The 13225-nt window shown below is 38.3% G+C and overlaps 1 protein-coding gene and 1 long non-coding RNA gene across 2 annotated transcripts in view; both read left to right on the forward strand.

Annotated features, from left to right (window-relative positions):
* The window catches only part of LOC121629587 (atrial natriuretic peptide receptor 2), an 81028-nt gene that overhangs the window by 34669 nt on the left and 33134 nt on the right, over positions 1-13225 (forward strand). Inside the window, exons 7-10 of the mRNA XM_041969244.1 lie at positions 1115-1199; positions 8178-8298; positions 9039-9113; positions 9819-9896. Of these exons, the coding sequence (XP_041825178.1) occupies positions 1115-1199; positions 8178-8298; positions 9039-9113; positions 9819-9896 (359 nt within the window). The remainder of the gene's footprint in view (positions 1-1114; positions 1200-8177; positions 8299-9038; positions 9114-9818; positions 9897-13225) is intronic.
* On the forward strand, positions 2055-4304 carry LOC121629588. Its single transcript, XR_006008393.1, has 3 exons — positions 2055-3350; positions 3485-3550; positions 3839-4304. It is a non-coding gene; the product is annotated as an uncharacterized LOC121629588 (long non-coding RNA).

A 13225-nucleotide genomic window follows, 5' to 3' on the forward strand; every position in this document is an offset into this window, starting at 1 on the left:
AAGAAGAAGAAACAAACAAACAAACAAAAAAAAAACAAAAAAAACTGCTGTTTTAATCAAACCAAAACTGGGCTTCAAGAATGCACTTTAACTCATTAGTCCCACTAAAATATTATGAAATCAAAGCTATCAGTTCTGGTTTAATGCACAGAGATAATGTGTTTGGAGACTAAATCACTTCTCTCTACCAGACCAAGATGATCCACGCAAGCTCATCATATCTGACAAAATCTGCTTTAAAGTCATAAAAATTCAATGCCTGTGCAATAAATTTGACTGTAAGCTATTTACAAGATGATCTCCTATAGAGAAAGTTAGAAACAGCAGTATATCTTAAACATTTTCTCACTCAGTCCATACCATCACAATGTTGAAGATATTTGTCAATAACTTGATTTCTCTCCAATGTAATGCAGGTAAACTTATATTATAAGTATCATAAGATCAAACTTTCACCTCAACTGAGGTGTGCATGTAATCTCACTGGGTGGAGGCTGTACTGGGGGTTAAATCATGTCTCCATCTGTACATAATCTTTCCATCAGTGCCAAAGTTAGACCCATTAAATAGACATTACTGCAGAGTCACTTGTCCTAGAAACAAATGTCAATTGTTCTTTCTCACTGAGAACAAAACCCAGATGTTAGTGGGTGTTTTTGTCCACAATTAAAGGGGCTTAACTTCTGTTTGAATAAGTCTGAGTAATAAGGAAGTCAAGATTCAGTATTTTTCTTTTTAAACAGTATTGGTTATGACTTTTACACAAATAATAAGTTCACAGGTATAGGATTGCCCTGAAACACTTTCTGGGGTTGGTTACCGTTCAAATGATATTTTCTTTAATTACAACCATCAGTGATTTACAGCAGGTGGTATGATTGGAGTCCATTTGAGCTTTAAATATACATCAGGGAAGCCAGAGCTGTGTAATTGTGTGAAATTGTTGCTTGTGTTTGGTGGTTTGACAAATAGCTTCAGCAGTGCAGCTGCACACCAGGAAGTCACAGCTGTGATTTTCAAAGCACACTTTTTATTTTCAAAGATATAAATGTGGACATCTGTTGAGCATATGAGACTGTAATCTTTTTTTTTTTCTTCCTCCTCGTGTTTCCAGGTCATCTGCCAGTTCTGGGTATTGTAGCAGTGGGTTCTGGCTTAGCGCTCATCATTTTTGGAATCTCCAGCTTCCTCATTTACAGGTGAGTTTGATCCCATCGCGGTGTCGCTTCCTGTCTGTGCTTCTTTTAGTTCAAACAAGAGAAATGCTGAGATTTCTTTTTGAAATTTGCTCATGGAAGAAAACTAAAGGAGCCGGAGATAGATGTGTTTGAGACAAGATTTATGGATTGTGCTGCTAGATGCTGGTGTGCTGTTTTTGCAGTGGTTGCTACAGCAACAGCTCAGCAGGTGACAACATTGAAGTAGTGGTGAAGTCTGTTGAAGCTGCCAAGTGAGCTCATATACTGGCCATGAATGACTCCCACCCTCTCATACAGATTATTAGTAGGTTCAATAAATTTATTCTCTTTACACTTCATTATAAAAAAAGAGATTTAATTAAATAATTCACACACTAGTCTTCTAGTTAATGTCTGTTTCAGCCACTTAAAACTTTATAAATCCAAGAAAAGATTTTTGAATTGCAAAACTAATTTGCAATTACCACCACCACCTTACATCAATGCTTTCAGTATGAATTCAAGGTTTGGCTGTGTCAGCTTCATTTAATCCATTGTTATACATCTTTCTTTGTGTTTCATGCCTGCAACATGAGCTTGAAATGAGGTAAACAAAGTAATAATGTTATTTCAAACAACAGGTGGCCATAATCAAGATGTGATATAAAAGCAGAAGATCTGCAGTCATTCATTCATCGAAAATCATTGATAAGTTAAGAAAACATTTCCTAAATTAAAATTTTAAATTATTTACATATTTCTTTTCTCCACAATACATAATATTATTAAATGACTTTAGGAATCTGGAGACATTTCAGTGTGTGAAGGAAAAGGATGCCATCTAAGCTGGACATCCAAGCTCTTTGATCCATCAGACATTGATTATAATCATATAGTCAAGCAAACAGTTTGGGAAACTTTTGTCAAGCACATTAATATAGTTATATTCTCTGTCACAAAAAATGTAGCCTCATGTTAACTTTGTCCAGACTAAGTGTTGAGTTCTTTGTGTTTAGAGGCATCAGGGACCGATAAACGTTTATTGTGGTCAGACCAGTCAGCATTCCAGATCGCTTTTGGGGGGTGATGGAAAAAATTAAGCCATGTTCAAAAGACAAAAAGAACAATTTGTGCTGTTCTCAGCAACAAATTTAGCTCACAACAGTCTTTAAGTGGGTTATGGGAGAGACAAGTGGTGCATTTACACTTGTGCAGAAAAATCCTGTAAGATTTTAAGTGGACGTATGCTGCCTTCAAGATTCATCGCCTTCACCTTGCAAAACCAAATTCTGCTAAAGAATGACTGAGGCTTGCAGTCTGAGCTGTACTGTTGCACATGTTGTGATGTTTGCAGGAAAAATGGGACAATATAACACCTGAAACACTGCATGACTCAATGCCAGAACATCGTCAGATATCAGAAATATTACATTATACTAGAGTTGAATACTGAAATACAAAGAATCTTGAGACTCTTATTAGAGCTCACTTGCTCGTCAGTTGAAAAGTGACTGTATTTAGAGATTCTGCAAACTACATGTGCAATATTTATGCAGTTTAATATGCCTTGAATCACAAAATGAAGTGGGCTCCAACATTATGTGAATGCTTAAAGAATTTGCTTTTAATTGCTGCCTTCAAGCTGATTTAAGATGCATTTTCGAATTAAAATAAGGCCCGCTGCTTTTCTAATGGTTTTAACTTTGTGCTCGGCATTCAGCTGTAAAAACAAACCAAAATGAAATAGCTGCAGACTCCCAAGTGGCAAAGTCTACATGTTTATGTTTTACTATTAAGCCTTGTTTAATTACGCAAGAAGTAAATCATGCATGCTCCAAGTAATTAAGCTCCTGGAAGGATTTTTAAACCCTGGTTAATGTCGTGGGTAATATCTGCAAGTAATGAAGGGATATTAATGTTTGTTTCTTTCTTTTTCACTGCTTCCTCAAAGGTGTCTTTACATAAGCAGCTAACGCTACTCTCTACTTACAAAAGCACCGATCTATAAGATAATTTACACATTGCTGCACAACTAACAAATCACACTGGTAATCTGATTACTTGTCTAATACTGATCATTAACACAAACGAGTGTTAATCACCAGCCAATCAGAATGGATTTTGATCAGAGGAGTGGTGGCAGAAAGATGGAGGAGCAGCTATCCACCTGAGGTAATTCCACTAAATCTGAATCTGACTTGATCATGCCCAAAATTAAATAACCACCAGATAATTTGATGCAGACGGTTCATTTTTTACTCAATGAATTAGCTTCTTTGTTTTTTATGTTTGTTTTGTTTTTTCAGCTCACAGTTCAGCAAGCGCTACATGGTTTCCAGACTAGGTAGCTAGTTTTTCTGGACTCTTGGCTGGTAAGTTTTTTTCTTGGCGTTCATTAAAATTAAAGAGTAAATAAATAAAAAGGCTGTTACGAGTATATATTTCTGCTATGTTTAACTGGGAAACTCGGATGTATTTGTGGTTCAGAATGTTCTGCTTTAGTGCAGCTATATTTAGACCCCTTTACTAAAAGTATTGTCCAAAAAACATATTGTGCTTTAGTTGAGTCAGCTTCAGGCTAAATGTAAAGCTTTTAAAATGGATTTGGGCTTTTTATTTTTCCACACCAAAGGCTAACAAATCACTTCCTGTTGTTGCAGACACCAGAGAGGCTTTGCAGATGGACAGAGGGGTGGACAGCAGCGCTTTTAGCAGCCGCCTTAAAGATCGGCCAGCTGCTGAGGGGCTTTTATTTTCAGAACTTGACCTACGAAAACACCACTAAATGTTTGGAATATTTTATCACGATCGGTAGTTACTCAGATCAGAGTTTCTCAAGCTCAAGGTGCAAATTTACCTGTCTGAAACATTTATGTTTAATCTATATTTTTCTTTATAAAAGAAAAAAAATTATAATTTCTGAATATTTAATATTTACTGCTGTTTTTATGCTATTTTTTAAATAATTAACCAGATCAATTAGGTCTTAGGAAATGTAATTTATATGATTTTAGAAGTTTATTGGTGTATTTTTATATAACAAAAGGGTATTTTTGATAATAGACCTGAAAATGTAAGCTAAATTTCACTGAATATTAAACTTAATAAAAATAGACGTGTATTAAATCTTCTGCTTCTTTTTATTGCCTTGCTTTGCAAACCATTTGTGCCTGTGAGCCTCACATCAAGTCAAAATTTCAGTTTTTTCTTTTAGCTGGAGGAAGATTCTTATTTTCTGGGGTTAAAAAACAGAAAAAACTGGTAAAACAAAGGTTTACTATAAAACGACGCGTCACCACAGGTTTTTGGGGCTGTTAGGTGATTCGCATGCCCAGTCTTTACATTTCATGGGGCAGCTGTTAAATTCTTTGCTGCGGAGCTTAAGATTTGAGTGGCTGAGCTGTGGGCTGCTCTGGGTTGGTTTTGGATTCTGCTGGGCAGCAGGAGTGTGAGGGGATGTTAAGCAGAGCAGCAGCGACTCTGTTGTTTTAATGAAGGGGGTTGGTCCAGAGGAGGTATTCACAAATGGGACTCATGAAACAATAGGCCCAGTGTGGAGCCGCACACTTTGCCCCTCTGGCTGCCAGAAGTCTCTAAACGAGGTTCTTTAAATAGAAAGGTTTTAGTTTTTTTTTTTTGTTTTTTTGTGGTGTGTTTTTGGGGACAAGATGCCAGGGGTGCTTAATGCCCTCAAAATGCTAGCAAAGCATCTGAATCTCTGATTTGATTCGACCTGATGATTTTGGGGCCACTTTGGTTGGAGTGGAAAGGATAGCTAAAACACGTGGATATGCAAACGCTGCAATAATGTCCTGCAGCCATCTGGAAGTGTTTTACACCTTTTACATTGCCTTGGAATGCTTGAGCTCTGCTCATTTTTCCTTTCTAAGTGTTTTAAACCGAAAATGAGTCCCCCAACCCATTCACCGACACAAAAAAAGAGAAGAAAAGCAAGCATGTAAAAACAAACTGAGAAACTCTGCTTTCCAAAACTGTGTTTTATTTTTGAACACGTTCTTGCTGTAAATCATTAAATGTCAAGAAACAGCAGCTCCTCTGAGATTTGTCCCAGATGTGTCGATTTGCTGGAATGCCTCCTCTTCTCTGTGAAGCCTGCCTGCCAGACCGACGCTCAGAAATAACACACAAAACGTGTCAAAAATATCACTGACAAGAAAATTAGGGGATGAATTACTCTGGTTCCGCTGTGCAGAACTTTTTATCTGCGCTTGCTGCAATTTATACGCACGTGATACACCATAAGAGACAAAAATGATCAAACTAAGTGAATGATGAATTTCCAAACTTTTTTTCTTAAACAAAGAAAGCTTTTTACTCTATTCTTGTCTGTATTTCTTTCAGACAGCTGCTGTGTGTCGTATATGCTCAGCTCAAAATCTGTTTGACCTCTTTTATGACTGATGATATATGCACACACACTCTGTAACCTCAAACTTCAGTCTGAAGTGTCCCTTATGGGCAGCACACACATTCGTTCATTACTTTTTCACATTTAATCGTAATTCCTCTGCTTGTCCTATCAAATGTGATGTCTTCAGGCAGTAGCTTGTTATGCTTTGACTTGCTGTTAGAGGACATGTGATTGGCTATGAGCTAAAGCTAAAAGGAGGTAAAATGGGTGATAAGAGGGCTGAAGGGACGATCAGTTTAGAATAGGTAGGTTGATTTTTGTTCATGATGACAAAGCAAGAGAACTAAATAATGCAAACTTACTGTTATCATGATATTATCATCTGGATATCAGTCATTTTGAATTTTGCATCATTGATTTTGAGGAAAATGAAGGTATGCCACATATCACTGGGTAAAAAATCCTTAAAATTGAACAGAAACAAAACAGTACAAGGGCTGCACAATAGATGCAAATTATTGCTGTTATCGCAATATCACCATATCAGTATCAAAAAATCAATATCGTATAGACATTTTGATAATAAAGAGAAGCACAAGTGTATTAATTTTATATTTCCTCAGCAAAATGTTCAACGAAGATACTTCAAACTTAATTTTTTTAATATCATGCATTCCTGAATAACACACAGCCCAACCTCATCAATGAGGAATACATATATTTGTAGATATAATAAGGAGGGTATCCCTAGGCCGTTATTTTCTGTTGAATAATTTTAATTTAACTCTACACTGACTTCTGTTTTTAAAACTAGACAAAGGCAAATGTTATTTACTGTAAAAATAACAACAAAAGTTTGTTAAAGGACTCGTAGATGCTATCAAGATTATCCGTCTCCCAGCAATGGCCTCATGGATTATAAGTTCATGCATTTAACAAAGACCTATGATAACATTAAAAGAAATATGCAACCTGTAGTGGTTGTGAGTTCAGGTACATTTGAAGTGCAAAATATCATCAGTAATGCTAAAATGTTGGCAGTTACATAGTAAAAAGAAGGTATTTTAGCCTGCAATACCAAGTTGCTTTAATTTCTCAGCTTAAGCAAGTGCTTAAAACCAAACAGGACATGTTTTAATAGGATGTTGTCATTTTATTGACAAAACGTTACTCAGAAATGAAGAATAATTGACATAAGCGGGATAAAACTTATTGCATACTTCTTCCTCAAAATACTTTTCTGGCTTGCTAAAGCCCCAATACTGAACTTTGGCAGATTTTTTCACTTAGACGTCCTATAGCAAAGGCTAATTTAGCATCCATCCTGCATCCTGTCTCTTCTCTGAGCTCTCTACAGTCAGTAAAAGTTGAGCTGATGTTGACTCTTGCTCTGTTCCTTTCTCTCGTTCCTTTCCTCATTTCCTTTTATAATGTTCTTTGCTGAATCAGGCATGGTGCATGTTTAAAACGGCTGGTGTGTTGATATCCAGTTGCTAGCGTGTGACCCAGTGCTGTAAAGTGATGTGCCAGGATGGGGGAAAAAAAGTTGTGAAGGATGCTTTCTGAGCCTCAGGACGCTGCAGGGCAATGAAGGCTCCAGGAATTTGCATTATAAATGTCGGTCTTCCATCAAAATAAGTCAGAAGCACAGATTTTTAAAGTTGGAAAATTAAGTAGCGCTACTTAAAAGGAAGGATTTGAATGACTTTTAGTTGGAAGTGTAATATTTCTTTCTTGTCTTGTCCAGTAGGAGCAGCACTCAAGGTTTACAGGTTGTACTTAGAGGTCTGAACAAATAATCTTCTTGGTTGTTTGATTGAAAGATTCTGTTTAATTTAGGCACAGAATAAAGTTAGCAGTTTTTAAGGTGGGAATTCTACTAGGGAACCATTCCATGGGAGAAATAACAACGACTGGAGTTCATCTGTTACTGTTCGGACCCAAATGCTGTTTAAAACAGAAAGATATAGGACCTTAATCCAACAGAGAAAGATTTGTGACTTTTCGGCATGACTTTTCTTTCAGATTGTCTTACAGTTAACAAACTATGATTTGCTGTTTCTTCCAATGGCTGAACAGCTGACATTTGCTCTGTTAATCATTTGAGCTCATGATCTTTCCTGCCTAATGTCACGTTCCAATCTTTCTTTGAATGGAGTCTTATTTCCAGGAAAAAAAGAAAAACTGCATTTTTCCACTAAACTAAACTTCTACAAGAAGAACATATTGTTCTGTGAATGTAAAATCTCATTAAAATACACAAAAAGTCAACACAAGCATAGATGTAAGGGATTCTGTTATCTCAGGAAATACCAGCAGGAATGATGGCAATCGAACGGAACTGAGTAAATGGACCAGATTTACCCATTATTTATGGCGATTAGCATGATTAAATCCAAATTGCTTAAGATCTTATCAGTGGACTTTGTATCAACAGACCACCAAGACTGTGGATGATTTTTGGTAATTGAATTCAAGTTAGCGGCGTCGTGACCTTGTGGTAAAAACATCAGCTCAGGACATCTGCAGCAATCCCAACCAAAGCAAACTTTTATGAGATGGTCCCTCTGATGTATTATGCTACTGTGTCTGTGTTGAGCTTACCATGTGGTTTTTCCTTTTCACAGGAAACTAAAGCTGGAGAAGGAGCTGGCTGGAATGCTGTGGAGGATTCGGTGGGAGGACCTTCAGTTTGAGAGCCCCAACAAATACCACAAACGAGCTGGCAGTCGGCTTACTCTCTCACAGGTAGATGATCTCAAACAGCCATGCTACTTTTTAATCATGCAGTATATGCCTTTAATTCCTGAAACACTGGATCCTCAGCTATCATTCAGGTGCCACTGCAGTAAGAAATCCAAAAATGCCACTAGCACAATGGAAATTGTGTTTTTCCCTGCAAAAGCAAAGCAAGTCTAAATCTTTTGTGAGTTTACACATTCCTGAAAGCTTTCCCAGCGGTGGCTGAGTTTACAGCGGCAGGCGTGCATTAAATGATTGTTAAAATAAGCCTTTGTCTGGCCACGCTCTCTATTTGCATTATATAATACTTCATCACGTTCCTTAGGTATCAGGTTATGTTGTCTGGGGGCTAAATGCATCTCCTCTGTGTTTTATCCCACACGTGCAAGCGTTCACAGAAAGCACACACACCTTTTTTATTACTACTCAGCTCAGTTCCTGGGATAGTGTGTGAGTGGAAAAGATGGCGATATTCCAAACCCATGTATTTTCCAGTGCGCCTAGCGCTGCCAATATTTGCATTCTATACAAGCGTGTACTTGACTGTGCTGGTTGTCTTTGTGCAGCTACCCACTTCATTTTCATTCACCCTGTGTGCATTGCAGACATTTGGCCAAGGTCTCTCACTGGAAACAGAATGCTGTACATTTCATTTACAGTATTTTGTCACTAGATGAACCTTAGATTTAATCCTCTTTCCTCTAATCGAAACCTTTTCTTCTCACTTCTTCTTTCCACCTTCTCAGAGAGGCTCCAGCTATGGCTCCTTGATAACTGCTCATGGAAAATATCAGCTATTTGCAAAAACTGGCTATTTTAAGGTAAGGCTTAGTGAGTTCTGACATTTTCAACTCCTGCGCACTCCTTTCCCACCCACACATGTGCACACTCACAGAGAAAGCCGGAGAGCTGGAGAGGCGAGAGAAAGAAAGAGTGTGGGCGAATTTAGGTAGTTGGTTTTAATGTAAGCTGCAGAATGCGTCAGTTTTCTTTTTCCCTCTCTATTTTTTTTTTTTTTCTTTCTGGTTCTACATTCCCGCCTCGCAGTCTGGACATGAGCATCAAATTGTTGCTGTTAATTTATCCGTGTAAGATGGAGGAGGTGTGAGGAAATGTGACAAAAGAGGCAGCTGAATGAAACAATAATTGTTTTTAGCTGAATGATGCAGGTTTTTAATTTTTTTTTTATTTAAATACTGATTTGATCGTACAGATAATCCTCAGAGATTTAATACAAGCCAGAAATGCAGTGATGTAATGTCCTTGACAACCTGCAAATCACCCTGCATCCTTTGTTTACTGCTGTTTACATAGAAAACAAGCAGATACACTTCTTCCTCTGCAGCAAAATGTACCTATAGGCTGAACTCTCTCTGCACAATACTACCTGGCCTTTTCAGCTCCCCTTTCTGCTTCTTATAGAGACTGTTGTCATTTTCTTCTGGTTTAATATTTTAATTTATTTATTTTAATGAATGCTGCATCTGTGCTGTTTCTCTAACTGCTCCTTTTCATACTGCACACAGGGAAACTTGGTGGCCATCAAGCATGTCAATAAGAAAAGGATAGAGCTCACAAGACAGGTTTTAATGGAACTCAAACATGTAAGTATTGAGTGAAAGGTTTTTTTCAGATTTACAGCCCTGATTTGCGTATGAATGAAGTGCATCAGTATTGAGAAGGTTTTTTTTAAAGAAAATAAAAACCCATCTGAGAGTCTCATCTAACAATCAAACAGACTGAAAAGAAACATCTGCAGCTGGCTCAAAATGCAGAGAAAGTAACTCATTACTCCTATTTTGATGCCTCTCTTGGGTTTGATTGCTTAATGAATAAGGTTCTAAATCCTGTTAATCACTCATTCAGCATTACAGTAACTGGATTGGCTGCCAGTAGCTGCTCTGACCTACAAAACTTTTGCTATACAAGACTGGCAGGATCATTCACAGCCTGCTCTGCTGCAGCTGTATTTTCTCTACAAACCACATTCCTAGAAATGCTAGAACGTCTTCTAAGACATAAACTGAAATCTGTGACTTATTCATTTATTGGAACAAATATAAGCCCAAAGGAATCCTTTCAATGTCTTTGCTAACCTGATTCACCGTATTATAAAAACATAAACATATTTAAAATATGACACCAGTCACACAATAAAAAGATGCAATGACAGAAAGTTTGTATTAAATACAAGTTGTGGACGATTCTATAATCCCAATTCCCAAAAAGTTGGGATGTTGTGCAAAATGTAAGTAAAAACACATTTTTATTACTAATTAAATATAAACAACATATCAGATGTTGATGCTGAGACATTTTATCATTTCATGGAAAATATTGGTTCATTTCTAATCTAATGGCAGCAACACGTGTGTAAAAGTAGTTCCAGGGTGGTGTTTATCACTGTGTAGCATTACCTCTTCTTTTAACATCTGTCTGTAAACATCTGGGAAGTGAGGAGAGGAGACCCCAGTTGCTGGAGTTTTAAGAGAGGAATGTTGTCCCGTTCTGGTTTGATGCAGGATTCTAGCTGCTCGACATTCCTGGACCTTGGTTGCTGGATTTCTGCTTCCATGATGCTCCAGATGTTGTGTATTGGTGAAAGGTCTGGACTGCAGACAGGCCAGTTCAGCAGCCAGACTCTTCTCCTGTGAAGCCATGCTGTTGTGATTGATGCAGGATGTGGTTCAGCTCTGTCTTGCTGAAATCTGCAGCAAGACAATGCCCTTTCCCCTTTCAGCATTGATACACAGATGTGGAAGCTGTCCATAGGCACTAATGCAGACCCATACCATCAGAGATGCAGCTTTTCACCTGTCCACTGATAACAAGCTGGATGCTCCCTCTCCTCTTTAGTCTGCAGGACACGCCGTCCATGCTTTCCAAAATGTTTCATATTTTCATCCATCTGACACAGAACAGTTTTCCACTTTTGTTTTGACCATTTAAAATGAGCTTTGGTCCAGAAAAGACAGCAGCATTTCGAAATTAAGTTCACATGTTCTTCCTTACATGATATAGCTTCAATGTGCATTTGTGGATTTCACGTGAACTGCGTTCCCACACAGGGATTTGTGGAAGTCTTCCTGAGCCCATTCAGTGATTTCCAGTAGAGAATCATATCTGTTTTTAATGCATTTAGTTTTGACCTTCAGTTTTGTCTCATGTGCACAGAGATTCCTCCTGATTCTCTGAATCTTTTGATGATATCATACACTATATGGTGTGATAGTTGGATTTTCAAAGTTTTTACAATTTTATAGCTGTAATAATAATAATAATAATAATTTTTTTATAAGATAAATGAACAAGGTAAAAGCAAGGCAAAAACTAGAAAGTTAAAATAAAACACACAAAAAAAAACTCAAATAAAAAGTTAATCTGCTAAAAGTCAAGCGAAACAGGTGAGCTATTAGTTTGGTTTGAAAGGGGGAGGGTCTGTGGTGTCTCAGATGTGTCGTGGGAGAGAGTACCAAAGGTTGGGGCGACAACAGAAAAGGCCTTATGCCCCCTGGTTCGGTGTTTGGTCCTAGGAATGATTAGGAGGTTGGATTAGCAGAGCAGAGGGTACAGGACGGAGTGTAGGGGTGGAGCATGTCCTTTAGATAAAAAGGGGCCTGATTATGGAGTGCTTTATAGGTGAGCAGGGGGATTTTGAATTTGATGCGGTATGAGATAGAAAGCCAGTGAAGGTTTTGGAGGACAGGGGTGATGTGGTCTTGGGAATGGGTGTTAGTACGGAGGTGGATGACAGTGTTTTGAATGAACTGAAGTCTATTGCGGAGGTTGGTGGAGATATTATAAAGGTATGAATGAAGGTTTTAGCTGCAGGGAGAGAGAGGCGGGCAATGTTTTAAATAAGATGGAAAGCTGTTTTAGTGACAAGTGTAATGTGTTGGGTTAAGGTGTGTTTAGGATCAAAGAAAACGCTGAGGTTCCAGCAGTAGGGCGAGGGTAACAGAGTGGAGTTTTCAAATAAGTTGTTGTTGGATTTACTGGAGTTAAGTTTGAGAAAATAATTTTGCATCTAGAGACTAATATCAGAGAGACAGTTTGAAAGAGTAGTAAAGGTAACAGCGTAACAGTGGAAACAGAGATTGTAACGATGAATAATCTGACCGAGGTGGAGGAGGTAGAGGATGAAGAGAAGATGACCAAGCACCGAACCTTGGGGGACACTTTGGGACAGGAGGGGGAATTGAGGAGGAGCAGTTATTGATGGAGATGAACTGTTTCCGGTCTGCAAGATATGAAGTTAGCCAGGTGAGTGCTAACTATCAGTGATCAGAGTGGGATGGAAAGATTGATTGTGTCATAGGTGGCAGTAAGGTCCAGAATAATGAGAACAGAGAGAAGGCCAGCATTAGAGGACAGGAGAAGGTCATTGGTGACTTTAAGGAGGGCTGTTATGGTGAGTACGGAGTCCATATTGAAATTGTTCAAAGAGGTTATTGTTGGTGAGATGGGCTTATATATAAAATATATAAAAGATGGACGGAGCTTAAGTGCCGTCACCCGTAGGTTTCTGAAAAGCAAAAGTGAAGCTTGTTGGGCGGTTCCTACCGTCGCCATCTTGGTAGTGGCATGCCTGTCATTGCTCCCGGAAAATACAAAAATTTGCAAAGTGGCAGAGCTGAGAGGGGGACTGTGAGCGTGGGGGTGGATGATTGACGTCTATCAAACTCTGAGCTGCCTGTAGCTAAGAGCTAACTGAGCCAACTCAGATCTAATGTGAGCTAACCGGCTAATGAAGGTAAGTGGGCTAAAGTTAAGGCACACTGTTAGCCAACTAAAAACTATGGCTGTGCAGCACTCTCCCTTCTTGATATAGGACATGTGTCAGTCAAAAAGACACACCCCTTATTATCCCGAATTTCAAGATTAAATAACATCCAAATGGATGAGTTAGAAAAGAATTCACCCCCCTCACAGT

This window comes from Melanotaenia boesemani, chromosome 19, assembly GCF_017639745.1.
Source record: "Melanotaenia boesemani isolate fMelBoe1 chromosome 19, fMelBoe1.pri, whole genome shotgun sequence".
Taxonomy (NCBI): domain Eukaryota; kingdom Metazoa; phylum Chordata; class Actinopteri; order Atheriniformes; family Melanotaeniidae; genus Melanotaenia; species Melanotaenia boesemani.